Source organism: Salmo trutta, chromosome 10 (genome assembly GCF_901001165.1).
Source record: "Salmo trutta chromosome 10, fSalTru1.1, whole genome shotgun sequence".
Lineage (NCBI taxonomy): Eukaryota > Metazoa > Chordata > Actinopteri > Salmoniformes > Salmonidae > Salmo > Salmo trutta.
Window position 1 is genome coordinate 8,732,832 of NC_042966.1, and position 21,493 is coordinate 8,754,324.

Below are 21,493 nucleotides of genomic sequence, written 5' to 3' on the forward strand. Positions count from 1 at the left end.
ATTATGGCCAAAAGTTATATTTTTGTTTCATCAGACCAGGGAACATTTCTCTAAAATGTACGATCTTTGCCCCCATGTGCAGTTGCAAACCGTAGGCTGGCTTTTTTATGGCGGTTTTGGAGCAGTGGCTTCTTCCTTGCTGAGCGGCCTTTTAGGTTATGTCGATATAGGACTCGTTTTACTGTGGATATAGATACTTTTGTACCTGTTTCCTCCAGCATCTTCACAAGGTCCTTTGCTGTTGTTCTGGGATTGATTTGCACTTTTTGCACCAAAGTATGTTCATCTCTAGGAGACAGAACACGTCTCCTTCCTATGCGGTATGACTGCTGTGTGGTCCCATGGTGTTTATACTTGTGTACTATTGTTTGTACAGATGCACCTGGTACCTTCAGGCGTTTGGAAATTGCTCCCAAGGATGAACCAGACTTGTGGAGGTCTACAATTATTTTTTTCTGGGGTCTTTGCTGATTGCTTTTAAACAAGTTTTGTTTAGCTAATAAAATGAAAACATTCCATCAAACTACTTTTGGGTACCTTGTTAACATTTCCAACATGATATCCATGTCTTAAACACGGCTACGTTTCGGAAATGGCAAAGAAAACGTGTAATCTGCTTGACACATTAAAGTGACTTACCTTACAGATCACAAAGTCAGAATTTCCACTCCATTCATATGAAAATCCTTTTGATTCATACACTGGCTTTTCTTTCTGTTGTGTTTTTATTTTATACCTGCCCTTCCCTTATCTACATTGAAATAATATAATTTCAGTAGTCCTCTATTATGATGGATTTTTTTTTAAATATCTCGCATAGCTCATTAGTACACCCCTGGTTGAACACATATGTATCTATTGTAGGTCCTAGGATACAACAAAAAATAATGTGGATACCACCAAAGGATACCTTACAATAATGAACACCTTGTGAAACGGCTGTGAAAACCAACCTGGCATTATTTAAGATTAAGACAAACTTTGGTATTTTTTGGTACAGTTGTCTTTTCTTTTTTTTTTGTACACTGACATGGCAATTAATACAATTTAAGACTAATATATACTGAATTATGGTGTGTGGAATATTGAGGAGGTGGTTGCTGTGTGGGTGGGAGGTTCTGCCTCTCACTTGTTCTCAGCAGGCAGCCAGTCTTGGAAGGGGGACTTGAAGAGGGAGACTGCAAAGTCCAGGCACTACTGCTCTCTTTGTTCAGAGTCTTTGCAATGCCAGTGTTTTTAGTTAATCTGTGTATCTCACATTATGTGCCCAGTATGATAGAGCAAGAACATTTCTTAGCAGATAATGACAACATGACAATAACAGTAGCTGTAGATGATGTAATGAAAAGTTGGAGGGTGGTTGGTAATGGAGGACATCAGGTGGATCAATATGCCAAATGTATTGTGAACTCACAGCATGCATTTTGTATTCGTGTATCATGATTTGTACAAATAAGTACCAATCCACAATTGTGAATCACCAATCCACAAACAAACACCTTTTTGATTTGTTTTTCTAAATTGATATATAGAATTGATTTAGAACTGCAGATGTTCAGGTTATTTCCAAGGACCTTAAGTAAAATGACTGCCGGGAAGACACAAATTATCACGAGTAGAAAGCGATTTGTAGTCGTAGAAAAAATTGATGATCCCATTGATGCTGTTGACCCGGATCACTGGTAGCTGCGGAAAAGGAGGCACTCAAAGGGGAGTGAGTGTAACTGGTGTGAAATGGCTAGTTAGTTAGTGGTGCGCGCTAATAGCATTTCAGTCTGACGTGTACTCGCTCTGAGACCTTGAAGTAGTTGTTTCCTTTGCTCTGCAAGGACCGCGGCTTTTGTGGAGCGATGGGTAACGATGCTTCGAGGGTGACTGTCTGTGTGCAGAGGGTCCCTGGTTCAAGCCCAGGTTGGGGCGAGGGACGGAGGCAGTACTGTTACAAAGTCTGTATGATATATCCTTCATATATAGTGGCGCTATCACACGGGCCAGCTAATTCAACTATTTGTGTGATGAACGGGTGTACACCGCAATAGTGTTGCAAATATAGAGTAATCTAGGGCTTTCAATTATTTAAGTTGGACATACTATGGTTACGTATATGATTTAACATATGGTTACCATACTATAATTTCTGCAGCCCTACAGGCATCAACATGGCCCAACGAGAGGCTGCCAGCAATTTTATAGAAATCGCATTCTATGAATAGAAACTTTTTTTCTACGACTACAAATCGCTTTCTACTGTGCTAACTTTTTTCCTACGTGTGAGAAATTCTTGTCTTTTTCTTGTCATCAAATCCCTGCCGAAAGTCAGGTGACCTAAGCGCTTCCAAAGTAGAGATATGCAACTCCATATATGTGCAAATCTTTATGGCAGTCATTTTACCCAAGGCTCTTGGAAGTGACCTGCATATCTGCAGTTCAAATTTTTTTTGGAATGCAATATATCGATTTACAAATCAAAAGGTGTTTATTTGTGGGTTGCGATTTACAATTGTGGATTGCTGATTTATTTGTACAAATCATGATACATGAATACAAAATGCATGCTGTGAGTTCACAATACATTTGGCATGATATTGATCCCATAGATTCACGTCTGGGTGTTGGCAGAACCCAAAGGTCCTGGAGAACAGGAGCAGAGTTAAAGGGAACAGGGTATGAGACAGAGACAAGCAAACACACAGGTTACACTTTTTACAGGGAGAAAATTTGATGGATTAGTGCAGTGCAGTGTTTATAAATGAGAGATATGTACTTTTAACACTTTTGGAAGGTATAGCCTACCTAAAGCTGTCCATCATTGCCTTGGAGGTGGCCTTGCCAGTCTCTTCCTTGATGGGTATCATACAAAACGAAAATCTATTTTTGGTTCCAAGCACCCTTTTTAATGGGTTACAGAAGGGAGTTTAGAGTTAAGCACGCACTCTTCCTTTACTGACCTTAATGGGTATTGCCTCCACCCACCCACTTGGAAAATTGATCAGTCGCCGTCAGACACCAGCAGTTGCCGTTCCTGGATTTCGCGAAGGCTCCGATGAAATCCACCCCTAACATTTTAAAGTGTTAGTGTCATACATTATGTATCCGTATCTGTGTCATACATTATGCAGATTTTCATATTTGTAAACATACTGACATACACACTATAATATTGAACTCTGCTTTGGTCAAATACAGTAACCATTACAAAACAACTTATCAGGGCAAAATTTGAATTGGGACACTTACCGATCATGTGCCATGGTGAAACAACTTTGATGGGCTTCAACACCGGCGCCACAGTCTTTGCCCTCTCAAACTTCTGGCAGGCTAGACAGGGTACTGACCTTTTTTTTTTAAGCAAAAAGTGACAAATTGAAACATTTTGTGCACTCTGACATTCATTTAAATCATAATTTCAGATATAATAGAATGCGATTGATAAACAAAAGATTACTTCACTTGCCCAGCTGTCCACCTCCTTGACAATTCCCTGTCAGAAGAAGCGTAGGTTGATTTTTGGCAATCATGCACTTCACTCCGAAATGGCCAGCGTGCATCTTGGTCAGCACGGCCTCCTCCTTAGAAGAAATCACCCTCCTGTGTGGCTGGCCATCCTCCCCTCGTAGGTACATATGATTGCCTAACAAGTTGGGAGAGAAGAGTTGAAATAAGTTTTACATTTGCACTTCTGTCTCTTCTCTCTCACTCTCACACACACACTCTCTCTCTCTCTCTCTCTCTCTCTCTCTCTCTCTCTCTCTCTCTCTCTCTCTCTCTCTCTCTCTCTCTCTCTTTCTCTTTTTCTCTCTTTCTCTTTTTCTCTCTCTCTCTCTTTCTCTCTCTCTCTCTCTTTTTCTCTCTCTCTCTTTTTTTTCTCTCTCTCTCTCTTTTTCTCTCTCTCTCTTTTTTTCTCTCTCTCTCTCTCTTTTTCTCTCTCTCTCTCTCTTTTTTTCTCTCTCTCTCTCTCTTTTTCTCTCTTTCTCTCTCTTTCTCTCTCTCTCGAATCCTTTCTCACCCCCCTTGTCTGTCTAGCGAAAACAGAGTTAAGGGCATTTGGAATTACCATAGTTGCTTAGACCTATCCATTTGATTGATCAGTTTTACCTCAATATGACCGACATGTCAGTCGAGGCAGCTGAGGGAAGAATGGTTCATAGTAATGGTTGTTATGGAGTCAATGGAATGGTATCAACCACACCACGTGTTTGATACCATTTCATTGACTCCATAGATTTATGAGCCATCCTCCACTCAGCAGCCTCCACTGAACTATATGAATAGCTAGCAACATGTAAATGACCAACTAGCTAGATTGTTGTACATAGCTAAATCTGTCCAGTTATCATCTTAACGTTACCCTGAATTGAGATTTTTCTCTGAATGTTGCGCCTCTTGTCGAGATCAGTGGTGCCTTCATAGTACAGTCGTGGCCAAAAGTTTTGAATGACACAAATATTACTTTTCACAAAGTCTGCTGCCTCAGTTTGTATGATGGCAATTTGCATATACTCCAGAATGTTATGAAGAGTGATCAGATGAATTGCAAAGTCCCTCTTTGCCATGCAAATTAACTGAATCCCCCCCAAAACATTTCCACTGCATTTCAGCCCTGCCACAAAAGGACCAGCTGACATCATGTCAGTGGTTCTCTCGTTAACACAGGTGTGAGCGTTGACAAGGACAAGGCTGGAGATCACTGTCATGCTGATTTGAGTTTGAAAAACAGACTGGAAGCTTCAAAAGGAGGGTGGTGCTTGGAATCATTGTTCTTCCTCTGTCAAACATGGTTACCTGCAAGGAAACACGTGCCATCATCATTTCTTTGCACAAAAAGGGCTTCACAGGCAAGGATATTGCTGCCAGTAAGATTGCACCTGAATCAACCATTTATCGCATCATCAAGAACTTCAAGGAGAGCGGTTCAGTTGTTGTGAAGAAGGCTTCAGGGCGCCCAAGAAAGTCCAGCAAGCGCCAGGACCGTCTCCTAAAGTTGATTCAGCTGCGGGATCGGGGCAACACCAGTACAGAGATTGCTCAGGAATGGCAGTAGGCAGGTGTGAGTACATCTGCACGCACAGTGAGGCGAAGACTTTGGAGGATGGCCTGGTGTCAAGAAGGGCAGCAATGAAGCCACTTCTCTCCAGGAAAAACATCAGGGACAGACTGATATTCTGCAAAAGGTACAGGGATTGGACTGCTGAGGACTGTTTTTGGAGAGTCATTTTTAGGTCATATATTTTGATAGAACTCAGCGAATCCCATTGTGACGTGGGGGGGGTCACTTTTTGGCATGACAGGCCCCCATTTGATTTTGTTATAATGTTTGAGTCACTCGGACAACCTAAGAACACAGTATAAGCTATTGCAGGAAATCACCCGCAGAAAAATAATTGGCATGATAAAATCCGACTGTAGCTGGCTCACTGTCAGTTTAAGCTAGAGATATTTGCATGGGCTGCATCTCAATCCACTGCATCCGCCGATGTCGCTCTTCCACATCTGTGGTGAAAGGTGGCAGAACTAGTGTCTCAGACTGAGACATCCCATAATTTGGTCTCACAAAAATGATCCCCACAATCGTCGGTACATCCGATCTGCCGACTTCTGTCTGAACAGTTTGGGATACACACTAATATATGACCCCTCTATGGAAAGGTGAGTCTCACGAACATGAAAACGTACAGTGCATTTGGAAAGTATTCAGACCCTTTGACTTTTTCCTCATTTTGTTACATTACAGCCTTATTCTAAAATTTATGAATTTTTTTTTTTTTCCCCCTCAATCTACACACAATCCTCATTGACAAAGCAAAAACAGGTTTGTAGAAATGTTTGTGAAAATAAATGGAAATTTGACATTTACATAAGTATTCAGACTCTTTACTCAGTACATTGTTAAAGCGCGTTTGGCAGCGATTACAGCCTTGAGTCTTCTTGGGTATGACGCGACAAGCTTGGCACACCTGTATTTGGGGCGTTTCTCCCTTTCTTCTCTGCAGATCCTCTCAAGCTCTGTCCTGTTGGATGGGGAGTGTCGCTGCACAGCTATTTTCAGGTCTCTCCAGAGAAGTTCAATCAGGTTCAAGTCCGGGCTCTGGCTGGGCCACTCAAGGACATTCAGAGACTTGTCCTGAAACCACTCCTGCGTTATCTTGGCTGCGTGCTTAGGGTCATTGTCCTGTGAACCTTCGCCCCAGTCTGAGGTCCTGAGCTCTCTGGAGCAGGTTTTCATCAAGGATCTCTCTGTACTTTGCTCCGTTCATCTTTCCCTCAATCTTGACTACTCTCCCAGTCCCTGCCACTGAGAAACATCCCCACAGCATGATGCTACCACCATCATGCTTCACCGTAGGGATAGTGCCAGGTTTCCTCAAGACACGACGTCTAGCATACAGGCCAAAGAGTTCAGTCTTGGTTTCATCAAACCAGAGAATCTTGTTTCTCATGGTCTGAGAGTCCTTTAGTTACCTTTTGGCAAACTCCAAGCGGGCTGTTATGTGCCTTTTACTGAGTGGCGGCTTCTGTCTGGCTACTCTACCATAAAGGACTGATTGGTGGTGTGCCGCAGAGATGGTTGTCCTTCTGAAAGGTTCTCCCATCTCCGTAGAGAAGCTCTGTCAGTGACATTCGGGTTCTTGGTCACCTCCCTGACCAGGGCCCTTCTCCCCCGATTGCTCAGTTTGGCCAGGTGGTGGTTGGTGGTTCCAGTTGGTGGTTCCAGACTTCTTCCATTTAAAAATGGAGGCCACTGGGTTCCTGGGGACCTTCAATTAAATGTTTTGGTACCCTTCCCCAGATCTGTGCCTTTACACAATCGTGTCTCAGAGTTCCTTGGACAATTCCTTCAACCACATGGTTTGGTTTTTGCTCTGACATGCACTGTCAACTGTGGGACCTGCTATACTTAGGCCCCTATTGCAATTGCATGTCTCTCTCAAGCTATATGCTCAAGCTTTCTATAGGTCGTTGTTAATAAAACGTCACAATAACTTGCAGAGTGTTCGTTTTGCCTGCTGCGGGTCAAGGAGACCCCCCCCCCCAGCTCCAATAAAACCACCGACAGCAATGTGCTGTTTTCAAGGGATCTATTTGGTTGTAATATCATCACCTCTTGAAGACTACAGTCAGAACTACCCATTTCTGATTATTCCATGCAAAACAATTGCACACATTTAGCTCTATCATCAGAGTTGTACAGCAAATAACTGCATGCTTTTCAAGATCAGTAAACATCAACTGATCATGTCATTTCAGATACGTGAAGGTCCCGATATCTCTCAATATTGGCCACAGTTAATTGGATATTTGAGTGCTGTAAAAGTGAACAATACCTGACAAGTATGAGTGGTTTAGGTTAATGTCCCATCCTGTGTGGTCTATGCCTGTTAAGCAGCAGATTGGCACATTTTGCCAATGTACAGTCGTGGCCAAAAGTTTTGAGGAAGACACATACATTTTCACAAAGTCTGCTGCCTCAGTGTCTTTAGATATTTTGTCAGATGTTACTATGGAATACTGAAGTATAATTACAAGCATTTCAAGTGTCAAAGGCTTTTATTGACAATTACATGAAGTTGATGCAAAGAGTCAATATTTGCAGTGTTGACCCTTCTTTTTCAAGACCTCTGCAATCCGGCCTGGCATGCTGTCAATTTAACTTCTGAGCCACATCCTGACTGATGGCAGTCCATTCTTGCATAATCAATGCTTGGAGTTTGTCAGAATTTGTGGGGTTTTGTTTGTCCACCCGCCTCTTGAGGATTGACCACAAGTTCTCAATGGGATTAAGGTCTGGGAGTTTCCTGGCCATGGACCCAAAATATCGATGTTTTGTTCCCCGAGCCACTTAGTTATCACTTTTGCCTTATGGCAAGGTGCTCCATCATGCTGGAAAAGGCATTGTTCGTCCCCAAACTGTTCCTGGATGGTTGGGAGAAGTTGCTCTCGGAGGATGTGTTGGTACCATTCTTTATTCATGGCTGTGTTCTTAGGCAAAATTGTGAGTGAGCCTACTCCCTTGGCTGAGAAGCAACCCCACACATCAATAGTCTCAGGATGCTTTACTGTTGGCATGACACTGGACTGATGGTAGCGCTCACCTTCTCCGGACAAGCTTTTTTCGTTATGCCCCAAACAATTGGAAAGGGGATTCATCAGAGAAAATGACTTTACCCCAGTCCTCAGCAGTCCAATCCCTGTACCTTTTGCAGAATATCAGTCTGTTCCTGATGTTTTTCCTAGAGAGAAGTGGCTTCTTTTCTGCCCTTCTTGACACCAGGCCATCCTCCAAAGTCTTCGCCTCATTGTGCGTGCAGATGCACTCACACCTGCCTTCTGCCATTCCTGAGCAATCTCTGTACTGGTGGTGCCCTTATCCAGCAGCTGAATCAACTTTAGGAGACGGTCCTGGCATTTGCTGGACTTTCTTGGGCGCCCTGAAGCCTTCTTCACAACAATTGAACCGCTCTCCTTGAAGTTCTTGATGATCCGATAAATGGTTGATTTAGGTGCAGTATCCTTGCCTGTGAAGCCCTTTTTGTGCAAAGCAATGATGACGGCACGTGTTTCCTTGCAGGTAACCATGGCTGACAGAGGAAGAACAATAATTCCAAGCACCACCCTCCTTTTGAACCTTCCAGTCTGTTATTTGAACTCAATCAGCATGACAGAGTGATCTCCAGCCTTGTCCTTCTCAACACTCACACCTGTGTTAACGAGAGAATCACTGACATGATGTCAGCTGGTCCTTTTGTGGCAGGGCTGAAATGCAGTGGAAATGTTTTTGGGGATTCAGTTAATTTGCATAGCAAAGAGGGACTTTGCAATTAATCTGATCACTCTTCATAACATTCTGGAGTATATGCAAATTGCCATCATACAAACTGAGGCAGCAGAATTTGTGAAAATTAATATTTGTCATTCAAGTCTTTTGACCACGACTGTACTGTTAGCTGATAATGTTTACTTTGCAAGCTACCGTTACAAACTATGTACATAGGGGTAAGTAGACCTAATGTACTTTTTTCCCTCTTCAACCAATGTAGGCCTACCTTGTGACGTTAACTAACATTTTTCCCCTTTTCAACATTGTTTAATCTCGATTGCTGCTGGCAGACATGATAGGCTAGCTACATTGATTGATTGAACCACATCAAATTGGATAGCTAATGTAAGCTAATAACAGATCACGTCAATATGGCTAGTTAACTTGTTAACTTTCAGTGGATAAACTAGATGGCTATATCCAAATATTGTTTGATGTGCTTGCAATCTATAGTGTCAACGACAGTAGTCTGACTGAAAACTTTATCAGGATGAGCACTTGTCAATTTTCAAGCCTAGTCTCTTAGCCTAATGAAACATGTTGTTTGCTTACAATGCCGTGCAATGAAGGGCAGCTATTGGTTGATGGATAGAAATACAAAAAAAACTATACATTGAATATCCCCTTGAGCATGGTGAAGTTATAAATTACACTTTGGATAGTGTATCAGTATATACAGGCGTCCTTCCTAACTCAGTTGCCGGAGATGAAGGAAACTGCACATGGATTTCACCATGAGGCCAATGGTGACTTTAAAACAGTTACAGAGTTTAATGGCTATGATAGGAGAACTGAGGATGGGTCGGCAACATTGTAGTTACACCACAGTACTAACCTAAATGACAGTGAAAAGGAAGCCTGTACAGAATAAAAATATTCCAAAACATGCATCCTGTTTGCAACAAGGAACTAAACTAATTCAAAAACCTGGTTCAGTCAGTTTTCCTCCAGACACTGGGAGATGAATTCACCTTTCAGCAGGACAATAACCTAAAACACAAGGCCAAATCTACACTGGAGTGGCTTACCAAGAAGACAGTGAATGTTCCTGAGTGGCCGAGTTATAGTTTTGACTTGGCAAGACCTGCAAATGGTTGTCTAGTAATGCCCAACAACCAATTTGACAGAGCTTGAAGAATTTAGAGAAGAATATTGAACAAATGTTGCACAACCCAGGTGTGGAAAGCGCTATAGACTTACGCAGAAAGACGTACAGCTGTCATCACTGCTAAAGGTGCTTCTACAAAGTATTGCCTCAGGGGTGTGAATACTTATGTAAATGAGATATTTCTGTATTTAATACATTTGCAAAAATGTATAAAAACAGGTTTTCACTTTGTCATTATGGGCTATAGTGTGTAGATGGGTGAGGGGGGGGGATAATTGTAAAACAACAAGATGGCTGTAAAACAACAAGATGTGGAATAAGTCAAGGTGTGTGAATATTTTCTGAAGTCACTATATGTCTGCTTGTTCTCATGTTGTCTTTTTGGTCTCGTCTCCTTCGCTCTTTCTGCTGTGACTATGCACCGTCCCACACACACACACACCAAGCCCCTCTCCCTGCCACTCACAACAAAGATGAGGGATCACTTTTTCCTCAAGCAGTTTTAACTCACGGTTTACATTTTGAGGTTTGGTCCAACAGAATCGGTCATATCGTCTGCATTCCCATGTAGATTGTTCTCAATAATTTGTTCTTAACGGACGTAGGGGTAAAGTGACTGGTCAACAGGATAGATAATAGACCGTAGCAGCATCGTGTGTGTGTGTGTGTGTGTGTGTGTACGTACGCATAGAGTTAGTGCAAAAATGGGGCAATGCAGGTAATCCGGGTAGCCATTCGATTAGCTGGCTACTCACTAGCATGTGGGCTTGAGAGGTCGTTTATGAAACCTGTGTTTAATTTTCTATAATGCCTGCTACAAGAAGTTGGACATTATTAGTGAATGTACATTATGCATGGTTCTGGTTAAATTAGTAACAAAAAACTGCATTTTCATAGACACACTTGAAAGACAGATCAGTGATTTATTGCAACAAAAAAACAGGTTAAACTATTTTGATAATGGTTGTGGAAGGCTTATATTTAGCCTAGGTATAATGTCACTAGCTCTGAAGTCATTTGATTGTTTGCTGACTGTTTGAAATGCAGTGTATTTTACCATTAATTGCACGACGAAGCTTATTTATAGAAATCATTCAATTGAGAGGTCCACTGAGTGTACAAAACATTAGGAACATCTTCCTAATATTAAGTTGCACCCCCTTTTGCCTTCGGAACAGCCTCAGTTCATCGGGGTATGGACTCTACAAGGTGTCGAAAGCGTTCCACAGGGATGCTGGCCCATGTTGACTCTAATGCTTCTCACAGTTGTGTCAAGTTGGTATTATGTCCTTTGGGTGGTGGACTATTCTTGATACACATGGGAAATGGTTGAGTGTGGAAAAACCCAGCAGCATTGCAGTTCTTGCCACACTCAAACCGGTGCACCTACGACTATCTCTCGTTCAAAGGCACTTAAATATTTTGCCTTGCCCATTCACCCTCTGAATGGCACACACAATCCATGTCTCATTTGTCTCAAGTCTTAAAAAGTTTCTTTAACCTGTCTTCTACCCTTCATCTACCTGATTTTTAAGTGGATTTAACAGGTGGCATGAATAAGGGATCATAGCGTTCACCTGGATTCACCTGTTTTAGTATGTGCCATTTGAAAGAGCATGTTCCAGTTTACACTGTGAATCGCTATGAAAAAAAATCTAGATGATTTTTAGGCCATATCACTCAGCAGAAGTTGGAGAGTGGAGGCATGGGTATTTGAAGTCTTCAAAATAATGTTTTCTGGAGATGTATAACATGTTACACTTGTAGCTCTTTGCAGTATGAGAGGCTATGGCTTGTATAAATCACCATCATCCCTGTGGAGAACTTATACAGTCGTATGAAAAGTTTGGGCACCCCTGACAATTTCCATGATTTCCATTTATAAATAATTGGGTGTTTTGGATCAGCAATTTCATTTTGATCTATCAAATAACTGATGGACACAGTAATATTTCAGTAGTGAAATGAGGTTTATTGGATTAACAGAAAATGTGCAATATGCATCAAAACAAAATTAGACAGGTGCATAAATTTGGGCACCCCAATAGAAAAATCACATCAATATTTAGTAGAGCCTCCTTTTGCTAAAATAACAGCCTTTAGACGCTTCCTATAGCCTCTAATGAGTTTGTGGATTCTGGATGAAGGTATTTTGGACCATTCCTCCTTACAAAACATCTCCAGTTCAGTTAGGTTTGATGGTTGCCGAGCATGGACAGCCCGCTTCAAATCATCCCACAGATTCTCAATGATATTCAGGTCTGGGGACTGGGATGGCCATTCCAGAACATTGTACTTGTTCCTCTGCATAAATCCCCGGGTAGATTTTGAGCAGTGTTTTGGGTCGTTGTCTTGTTGAAATATCCAGCCCCGGCGTAACTTCAACTTTGTGACTGATTCTTCAACATTATTCCCAAGAATCTGCTGATATTGAGTGGAATCCATGTGACCCTCAACTTTAACAAGATTCCCAGTACCGGCACTGGCTACACAGCCCCACAGCATGATGGAACCCCCACCAAATTTTACTGTGGGTAGCAAGTGTTTTTCTTGGAACGCTGTGTTCTTTTGCCGCCATGCATAACGTCCCTTGTTATGACCAAATAACTCAATCTCTGTTTCATCAGTCCACAGCACCTTATTCCAAAATGAAGCTGGCTTGTCCAAATGTGCGTTTGCATACCTCAAGCGACTCTGTTTGTGGCGTGTGTGCAGAAAAGGCTTCTTCCGCATCACTCTCCCATACAGCTTCTCCTTGTGCAAAGTGCGCTGAATTGTTGAACGATGCACAGTGACACCATCTGCAGCAAGATGAGGTTGTAGGTCTTTGGAGGTGGTCTGTGGGTTGTTTTTGACCGTTCTCACCATCCTTTGCCTCTCCAATATTTTACTTGGCCTGCCACTTCTGGCCTTAACAAGAACTGTGCCTGTGGCCTTCCATTTCCTCACTATGTTCCTCACAGTGGACACTGACAGCTTACATCTCTGCGATAGCTTTTTGTAGCCTTCCTCTAAACCATAATGTTGAACAATCTTTGTTTTCAGGTCATTTGAGAGTTGTTTTGAGGCCCCCATGTTGCCACTCTTCAGAGGAGAGTCAAAGAGAACAACAACTTGCAATTGGCCACCTTAAATACCTTTTCTCATGATTGGATGAACTTGTCTATGAAGTTCAAGGCTTAATGAGCTCACCAAACCAATTGTGTGTTCCAATTAATCAGTGCTAAGTAGTTACAGGTATTCAAATCAACAGAATGACAAGGGTGCCCAAATTTTTGCATAGCCTATTTTTCACATCTGATTTAATTTCATACAACTTAATATTGCTACACTAAAAATCTTTGTCTGGACAATACCCCAGAACTCAGCTTTTATTAGAAAATGAATGGCATGCCACTGTGATCATTTTCTGTGACGACAGAGTAAATTATTATGCAGCCTCAGAGGGGTGCCCAAACTTTTTCATATGACTGTAGCTGTGATTATATTACAAGGTTACTATCAACCGTTATGAGAAAGTTGCGTAGGCCTGGAAAATAGCCTGAAGTCCGAGGTGTCACGTTGCTAGATTTTACCATAGCTCCCCAAAGAAGTAGCTAGGATTAATGACTTATTCTCAGGAAGATGCAAAACAACAACCCCGGCCCAGACAGTTGATTTCTTTCTTGAAATTTGCAATAGTTTGAATTACACTGTTGGTTTAAACAGAATCCCTCAAGGGAGAACTTTAGCATACACTTTATGAAATGGGGTTAATTTTTTGTTTTATTTTTGGTTAACAACCCCGAGTTGTTTTGCATCTGTATGAGGCTTGTCAACCATCCTACATGTCTTTACTACGCACAAAGCCCTATTCCTCACTGTTTTCTCTTTTCAGTTTCCACCAATATATTTTCAATGCTTCCCTCCCTCTTCTGGGGATATGTATGAATGGATAGCCTATAGCAGGAAAAGCTTTTCCATCCAATCACATTAGCTGGAGTGGAGGGACAAGCCCATTCGCTGCCTAGGCTAAATTGAATTTGTCTAAAAACCCACATACTCGCAAATAGCCAATATGGGAAGTTTGGCACACAGGCAAAAAAATAATATGTTTATTTGAAAAGAAGCGATCTGGTTAAGAAGAGCATAGGTTGACAATCTACATGGGAAAGTTAGGCCTAGGCTACATGTGGGACAAACTGTTTGTTTGCTATACGCCTCAAAATACACGTATTAAATTGTTTTTATTGAACCTGTAACTAGGCAAGTCAGTTAATAACAAATTCTTATTTGCAATGACGGCCTACACCGGCCAAACCCGGATGACGCTGGGCCAGTTGTGCGCAGCCCTATGGGACTCCCAATTACGACCGGTTGCGATACAGCCTGGTTTCGAACCAGGGTGCCTCTAGTGAAGACCTCTAGTGCTGAGATGCAGTGCCTTAGACCGCTGCGCCACTGTGGAGCAATGTTGAGGAAATGACGCAGGTCCTTTCTACTTAACTGGATTGAAGCAAACCTTTAGTAGTACATTCTTTTCAAGTAGCTGACTAAAAGGCGCAGGCCATGTGATACCACAGCCAAGGGATGTGAAAGAAGACATTTTTTCATTACACCATATCAATTGCAATTGGTATGTCACTGGGACATGTGTACCTTTTTTTTGAAAGGTTATTGAGTCTCCTGTTTCTGTTATTCTCCTTGCCAGACTATGCAAGCGGCGCGATGCCCAACAGACGAACTGTCACTTACCAACTGCGCAGTCGTGAGTGAGAAGGACCCACCGTTTGAACAGTAAGTAATGTGTGTGTGTGACCACTATATGGTTGTATGCTGTTTTGTTCATGTACGTGTGTTTTGATCCCCAGCCCTGAGGTGCCTCTGCCACATCAAAGGCCTGTGTGTGTGTGTGTGTGTGTGTGTGTGTGTGTGTGGCGGTAGATCACAGTGGATCACTGGGGCTCAGCTCTCTAGCCACGGTGCCAAAAGCCCCAGGGCCGTCACATTCTCTGTCTGTGGCTGCTCTGATTTCGTTCTCTATCACCAAATAATGTTGTGCTGTCTTTTCATCTCTGGCCTTGCACCTGTCCCTCTGGGGCAGGTGTGGGTCTCACCAAAGCTCTTACCTGGTGAAAGAAGTAACCCACCCCAGCAGAAAAATGTCACCATGGAACATATGGTCTCGCTGTGTGTCTCTGTCGGGTCTTGACCCACTAAAGGGGATTCAGAAATTCTTTCTATCATGCTTGCTATCCATGTAAACATACATATTATAGTTTTCTCTGTATGATATGATAGTCCTCTTCTCTATGCAGTCACGTGACCGTGAGAACCACGCCGACCCACAAGTTTGTGTTCACAGTGAAGACCCACCAGAGTGTGGTCCCCGGGACCATCGCCTTCAGTCTGCCACAGGTAGGAGCCACCATCATGGCCTTCATAAAATAGGCTACACACACTGTGTTCAAAGCTATCCTTACTTGATTGATAAATGATAAATTCACCAAGTCTAACCCACATCTTTTAGAGCGTTTATAACTAAAGTCATAATTTAATCGGTGATAAAGTTGGTTTCTACAAGTGCAGCGCAGTAAAACATGTGTGGATGTAGTTGACACCATCTGAGCTTCTTAAGCTGAGCCCATCTTCTGACTGTATTTGACTTTAGCTGTCTGGCTACTATGGCCTGTCTGTCTGCATGCTCCTCCTCCTCTCTGTTGTCTTCTATCATGTCTGTCGCTGCTTTTGACCCTTGCCTGTCTCCGCCTGCTCTTTCTCCTTCTATAAACTCTGCAGCCACAGCCGGCACACAGGTACTACAGCAACTTCCTCCTCGGCCGGTCTTATTTCACAACTAGATTGGAGTATGAACAGAAGCAGTTGTAAATAGGACGGTAGAGATATTTAGAAGGGTGTAGCAATGCGCTACACGATAACTCTTGACTGGACATGTGTCAATTGCCTAATGCTCCGTACAGTATCCTAGAGCTTCAGCCGAAGTCATGTAAAATAGGTGACACGTGGGTTCAACGATCAGTCAAAAACCCTTAGCCCAGTCCGGGCGGTTTTTGACCGTTGTGGGACTGATGTTCTTCTTGAAAGATGTTGTAAAATAAGACCGTGTTTAAGAGGAACGTTAGCCTACATCACTGTCTTTGTCAGAACACCCTAGTTATTACTGATGCTTCATTGGAGTGGTACTGTCTATTAGTTGCCAACATACAGTACCAGTCAAAAGTTTGGACACACCTACTCATTCAATGGTTTTTCTTTATTTTTGACTATTTTCTACATTGTGGAATAATAGTGAAGACATAAACTAACACATATGGAATCATGTAGTAATCAAAATATATTTGAGATTATTCAAAGTTGGCACCTTAATTACAGCTTTGCACACTCTTGGTATTCTCTCAACCAGCTTCACCTGGAATGCTTTTCCAACAGTCTTGAAGGAGTTTCCACATATGCTGAGCACTTGTTGGCTGCTTTTCCTTCACTCTGCGATCCAACTCATCCCAAACCTTCTTAATTGGGTTGAGGTCGGGTGATTGTGGAGGCCAGCTCATCTGATGCAGCACTCAATCACTCTCATTCTTGGTCAAATAGCCCTTACACACCCTGGAGGTGTGTTGGGTCATTGTCCTGTTGAAAAACAAATGATAGTCCCACTAAGTGCAAACCAGATGGGAGGGTGTATTGCTGCAGAATGCTGTGGTTGCAGTGCTTGTTAAGTGTGTCATGAATTCTAAATAAATCACTGACAGTGTCACCAGCAAAGCACCATCACACCACCTCTATGCTTCACGGTGGGAACCACACATGCGGAGATCATCCGTTCACCTACTCTGCGTCACAAAGACACAGTGGTTGGAACCAAAAATCGCAAATTTGGACTCCAGACCAAAGGACAGATTTCCACCAGTCTAATGTCCATTGCTCATGTTTCTTGACCCAAGCAAGTCTCTTCTTCTTAATGGTGTCCTTTAGTAGTGGTTTCTTTGCGTCAATTCGACCATGAAGGCCTGATTCACGCCGTCTCCTCTGAACAGTTGATGTTGAGATGTCTGTTACTTGAACTCTGTGAAGCATTTATTTGGGCTGCAATTTCTGAGGCTGGTAACTCTAATGAACTTATCCTCTGCAGCAGAGGTAACTCTGGGTCTTCCTTTCCTGTGGCGGTCCTCATTAGAGCCAGTTTCATCATAGAGCTTGATGGTTTTTGCAACTGCACTTGAAGAAACTTTAAAAGTCCTTGAAATGTTCTGGATTGACTGACCTTCATGTCTTAAAGTAATGATGGACTGTCATTTCTCTTTGCTTATTTGAGCTGTTCTTGCCATAATATGGACTTGGTCTTTTACCAAATAGGGCTATCTTCTGTATACCACCCCTACCTTGTCACAAAACATCTTATTAGCTCAAACACATTAAGAAGGAAAGAAATTCCACAAATTAACTTTTAAGAAGGCACACCTGTTAATTGAAATGCGTTCCAGGTGACTACCTCATGAAGCTGGTTGAGAGGATGCCAAGAGTGCAAAGCTGTGAAGCTGTCAAGGCAAAGAGTGGCTACTTTGAAGAATATCAAATATATTTTGGTTACTGTATGATTCCATATGTGTGATTTCATAATTTTGATTTCTTCACTATTATTTTACAATGTAGAACATAGTAAAAATAAAGAACCCTTGAATGAGTAGGTGACCAAACGTTTGACTGGTACTGTATGTTAGAATGTCTTTTTCCTGAGCCTGTTTGTACCTTGTTGCTGGGCAACTGGATTCTATAAATAGTGATGCCCTTTTTCTATTGTCTTTGTTTGCATAGTTAATACAAAGGAAATGTGTGAACTGTACACTGACTAGGAAACATTACTTGTTTTTCCAGAGAAAATGGGCAGGCCTCTCCATTGGTCAGGATGTGGAAGGTAAGACTGAAACATGATGATATTGATCTGTGAGGTGAATGCAGGAAGACAATGTGCAGTCTCTCTCTGAATTCTTCTCATTGATTGCCATTGTATAACTGCTGTCCTATCATTAGCCACCAGATGGGGCCGCAGGTAGCCTAGTGGTTAGAGCATTGGGCCAGTATCCGAAAGGTTGCTCGATCGAATCCCTTACTGACAAGGTAAAAATCTGTCGTTCTGCCCCTGAACAAGGCAATTAACCCACTGTTCCTAGGTAGTCATTGTAAATAAGGTTTAAATAAAAAATAAAAACAAATGGCTAGCTATGGTCCGTATCTTCAATAAAAGCTCGGTCTCGACAATAAAACCCCCAACATCTCTGGCCACACATATAGATGTGATCTATGTGGACGCGGTGAGGGGGTGGTGGAGGGGAAATGATTGATCTAGCACATGGATCGCTTCAGAGATCGTGGTGGGGATAGGCTTCTTCACAGCGGTCTTGAAGCTCGGCCAGGTTATCAAAGCCCTAGCCAGTATACGCCCGTTGTCTGATGATATCTATAGCGACGATGCTTACGGTAATAGCCTAAGTCCTATAGCTCTGCCTTACATCCTTCACAACAGCTCTGCTCCGTGAAGCGCAGGAAGCACCAATGCTCTGATTTCTGCGGTGGCCGCATGGCACTAAATGTTATACGGCCACTGCGGATGGCGGATTGACCACGCAGAGCCTTTTTTTATCCTGGTGGTCCAGATCTGTTTAGTACTTTGGCCAACTCCTTTCTGTGTCCGTTCTTTGTCAAGCCAAACATGTATGGATGACAACAATGATGGTTGGCTACAACACATGTAGTATGGGACCAGACTCGCTCTGCCTAGGATAACAACATAATATTAGTCAAAATATGCCCCTCTGAAAGCGTTATTAGCAAAGTGTCGCTATGCAAAGAGACCCTGATCTGGAATAGAGCTGGTAATTGGCTAATTTGCATAATTACGGTACTGCTTAGGTGGCTGTGAACAGATGTTGAGAGAACAGCTAGTTCCTTCATCAAATTCAGCCCTGTGTTGCGGACTGCGCTCGCTCAGGTGTAAGGTCCTGGACAACAGAGGCCTATTTGAACTCGCTGTAACGTGAACGGCACACTGTAACACATGGTCATTTTATTATGGAACCAAGTGATTCAATATGCAACATCCATTAAAAAACAAGGATGCTAAAGGTGTTTGTCCTTGATTAGGTTGTTCATGGAATATGCTGCAAAGTGAATAGCACTATTGAGCAAGGTACTACAAATGAACACCAATCAGACTACTTGAAAATGAAAACTGAGCAAAGGGGTGAAAAGCTGCTGGCAACTCTTCTGCTATCCGTTTCCTTTCTCTGCTCGGTGTCCATGTAGTGACCAACTACAACTTTGACAAGTCCAAGCAGTGTGTGGGCACCATGATGGTGGAGATTGATTTCCTGCAGAAGAAGAATGTGGACAGCAGCCAATACGACTCAGACAAGATGGCTGCAGAGTTCATCCAGCACTTCAACAGCCAGGCCTTCAGTGCGGGCCAGCAGGTACGGGAACTGTAGCCTACAGAAGGACGCTGGGATGACAGGGTGGGGTTAACCATTGCAAATTGGTTGAGGATGAGGCAAAACTGACTGTGGATCATTATCAAGGGCTGACTTTGTCGTAGTCTTGTCTTTAGGTTGAGGGGTAGCATAGAGCGAACGTCTCCTCAAATGATTTAATAGCCCAAACATTTTTGTTGTGTTCTTAGATTGTGACAACTTGCCACAGCTTTGTATACGTGTTCTGCATGCTGATGGCGCTTTACGTTATTCTAACCTTCTAACATTGTCCGCTCTTCCTCTTTCTTGATGTCTCTAGCTGGTGTTTAGTTTCTGTGACAAGCTGTTTGGCCTGCTGATAAAAGACATTGACGCCATGGACCCCAGCATCCTCAAGGGAGAAGCAGGCTCTGGGAAGAAGCACAAGGTACCTAGAGCACCAATCAACCTACCTCAGGACCTCGATAATCACCATTAGATATACCATTTATATATTATTAATACACTTTACGTTACATGGTAATATTCATACACTTGAACTAGTCATAGTTACACTAATAATCTAGTTACACTAGCTATACAGTAGTTATAGTTTATATAACATGGTGAAGTCACACCCAAGGTGCTTGATGGTAAGGTAAATTATCGTGAAAAACTGGCGCAATTCTCTGTCCATTATCTACTCACTCCTGTCTTCTGTCTCTGTGGTCTATACAGATTGACATTGGCTTGTTGCTGGGAAACAGCCAGGTGGTTTTTGAGAAGGCAGGGAGCTCTTCTCTTACCCTCATTGGTAAGTGTCGTCCCTGGCTCGCTCCGATGCAGAAAGCGTCACACATGGCCAGTTATCTTGTATTACGTGCCTACAGCACATCGATTTTAGTCTCAATCCATTACAGTATGTGTAAATCAGGGTCATGTATATCTGACAAGTTGATGCGCTCAAATCGTGTTCCTCAGCATAATCACATTTTAAATTACTAAGGCTTTAGATTTGCGTAATTAACTAAAGTGGGTTTGCTTACAAGGCTAAACTAAGTGACATTCGGCCTCAATAAACCAGATGCTAAACCACCCTGACTGACTTTATACATTTGTGGCATGTGCTTGTTGTTACCCAATACCACCACAAGGTGGCACCCTGTCCACAGTTTTAGTTTGGTTTTCATCTTGCTCTCAGAAGTTTTGAGTGATGAAATTCTAGATGGCCCTAGAGAGGAAAGTGTCATTTTTTTTTCAATGTTAAGTACTTTTCTTTGTCATTGATGGAATATTTAGTTAATACATTAAAAGCTTTACACCGTTACCCCGTCTATGAGCTAAGAGTTGCCCCTAGTGCCAGGTTTCAAATCAAATTGTATTTGTCACATGCGCCGAATTCAACAGGTGAATGAAATGAAATACTTACTTACATGAAATGCTTACTTACAAGCCCTTATCCAACAATGCAGTTCAAGAAATAGAGTTAAGAAAATGTTTACTAAATAAAGTAAAACAAATTATGAAAAAGTAACACAAGAAAATTACATAACAATAATGATGCTATATACAGGGGGTACCGAGTCAATTTGCGGGCGTACAGGTTAGTGAAGGTAATTTGTAAAGTGACTATGCATAGATAATAAGCAGCGAGTAGCAGCAGTGTAAAAACAAAGGGGGGAGGTCAATGTAAATAGTCCAGGTGGCCATTTTATTAATTGTTCAGCAGTCTTATGCCTTCGGGGTAGAAGCTGTTAAGGAGGCTTTTGGACCTAGACTTGGTGCTCCGGTACCGCTGGCCGTGCGGTAGAAGAAAGAACAGTCTATGACTTGGGTGACTAGAGTCTTTGACAATTTTTTTGGGCCTTCATCTACACCGCCTAGTATATAGATCCTGGATGGCAGGAAGCTTGGCCCCAGTGATGTACTGGGCCGTTCCCACTACCCTCTGTAGCGCCTTACAGTCAGATGCCGAGCAGTTGCCATACCAGGCGGTGATGCAACCAGTCAGGATGCTCTCGATGTTGCAGAACCTTTTGAGGATCTGGGGACCAATGGCAAATCTTTTCAGTCTCCTGAGGGGGGGAAAAGTGTTGTCGTGCCCTATTCACAACTGTCTTGGTGTGT

General features: G+C 42.5%; 1 protein-coding gene across 1 annotated transcript in view; it reads left to right on the plus strand.

Moving 5' to 3' along the window:
• LOC115201052 (vesicle-fusing ATPase) overlaps window positions 1-21,493 on the plus strand; it is a 49,685-nt gene that overhangs the window by 5,743 nt on the left and 22,449 nt on the right. The window contains exons 2-7 of the mRNA XM_029764278.1: window positions 14,614-14,699; window positions 15,221-15,320; window positions 17,796-17,835; window positions 19,224-19,390; window positions 19,707-19,814; window positions 20,105-20,180. Of these exons, the coding sequence (XP_029620138.1) occupies window positions 14,614-14,699; window positions 15,221-15,320; window positions 17,796-17,835; window positions 19,224-19,390; window positions 19,707-19,814; window positions 20,105-20,180 (577 nt within the window). The remainder of the gene's footprint in view (window positions 1-14,613; window positions 14,700-15,220; window positions 15,321-17,795; window positions 17,836-19,223; window positions 19,391-19,706; window positions 19,815-20,104; window positions 20,181-21,493) is intronic.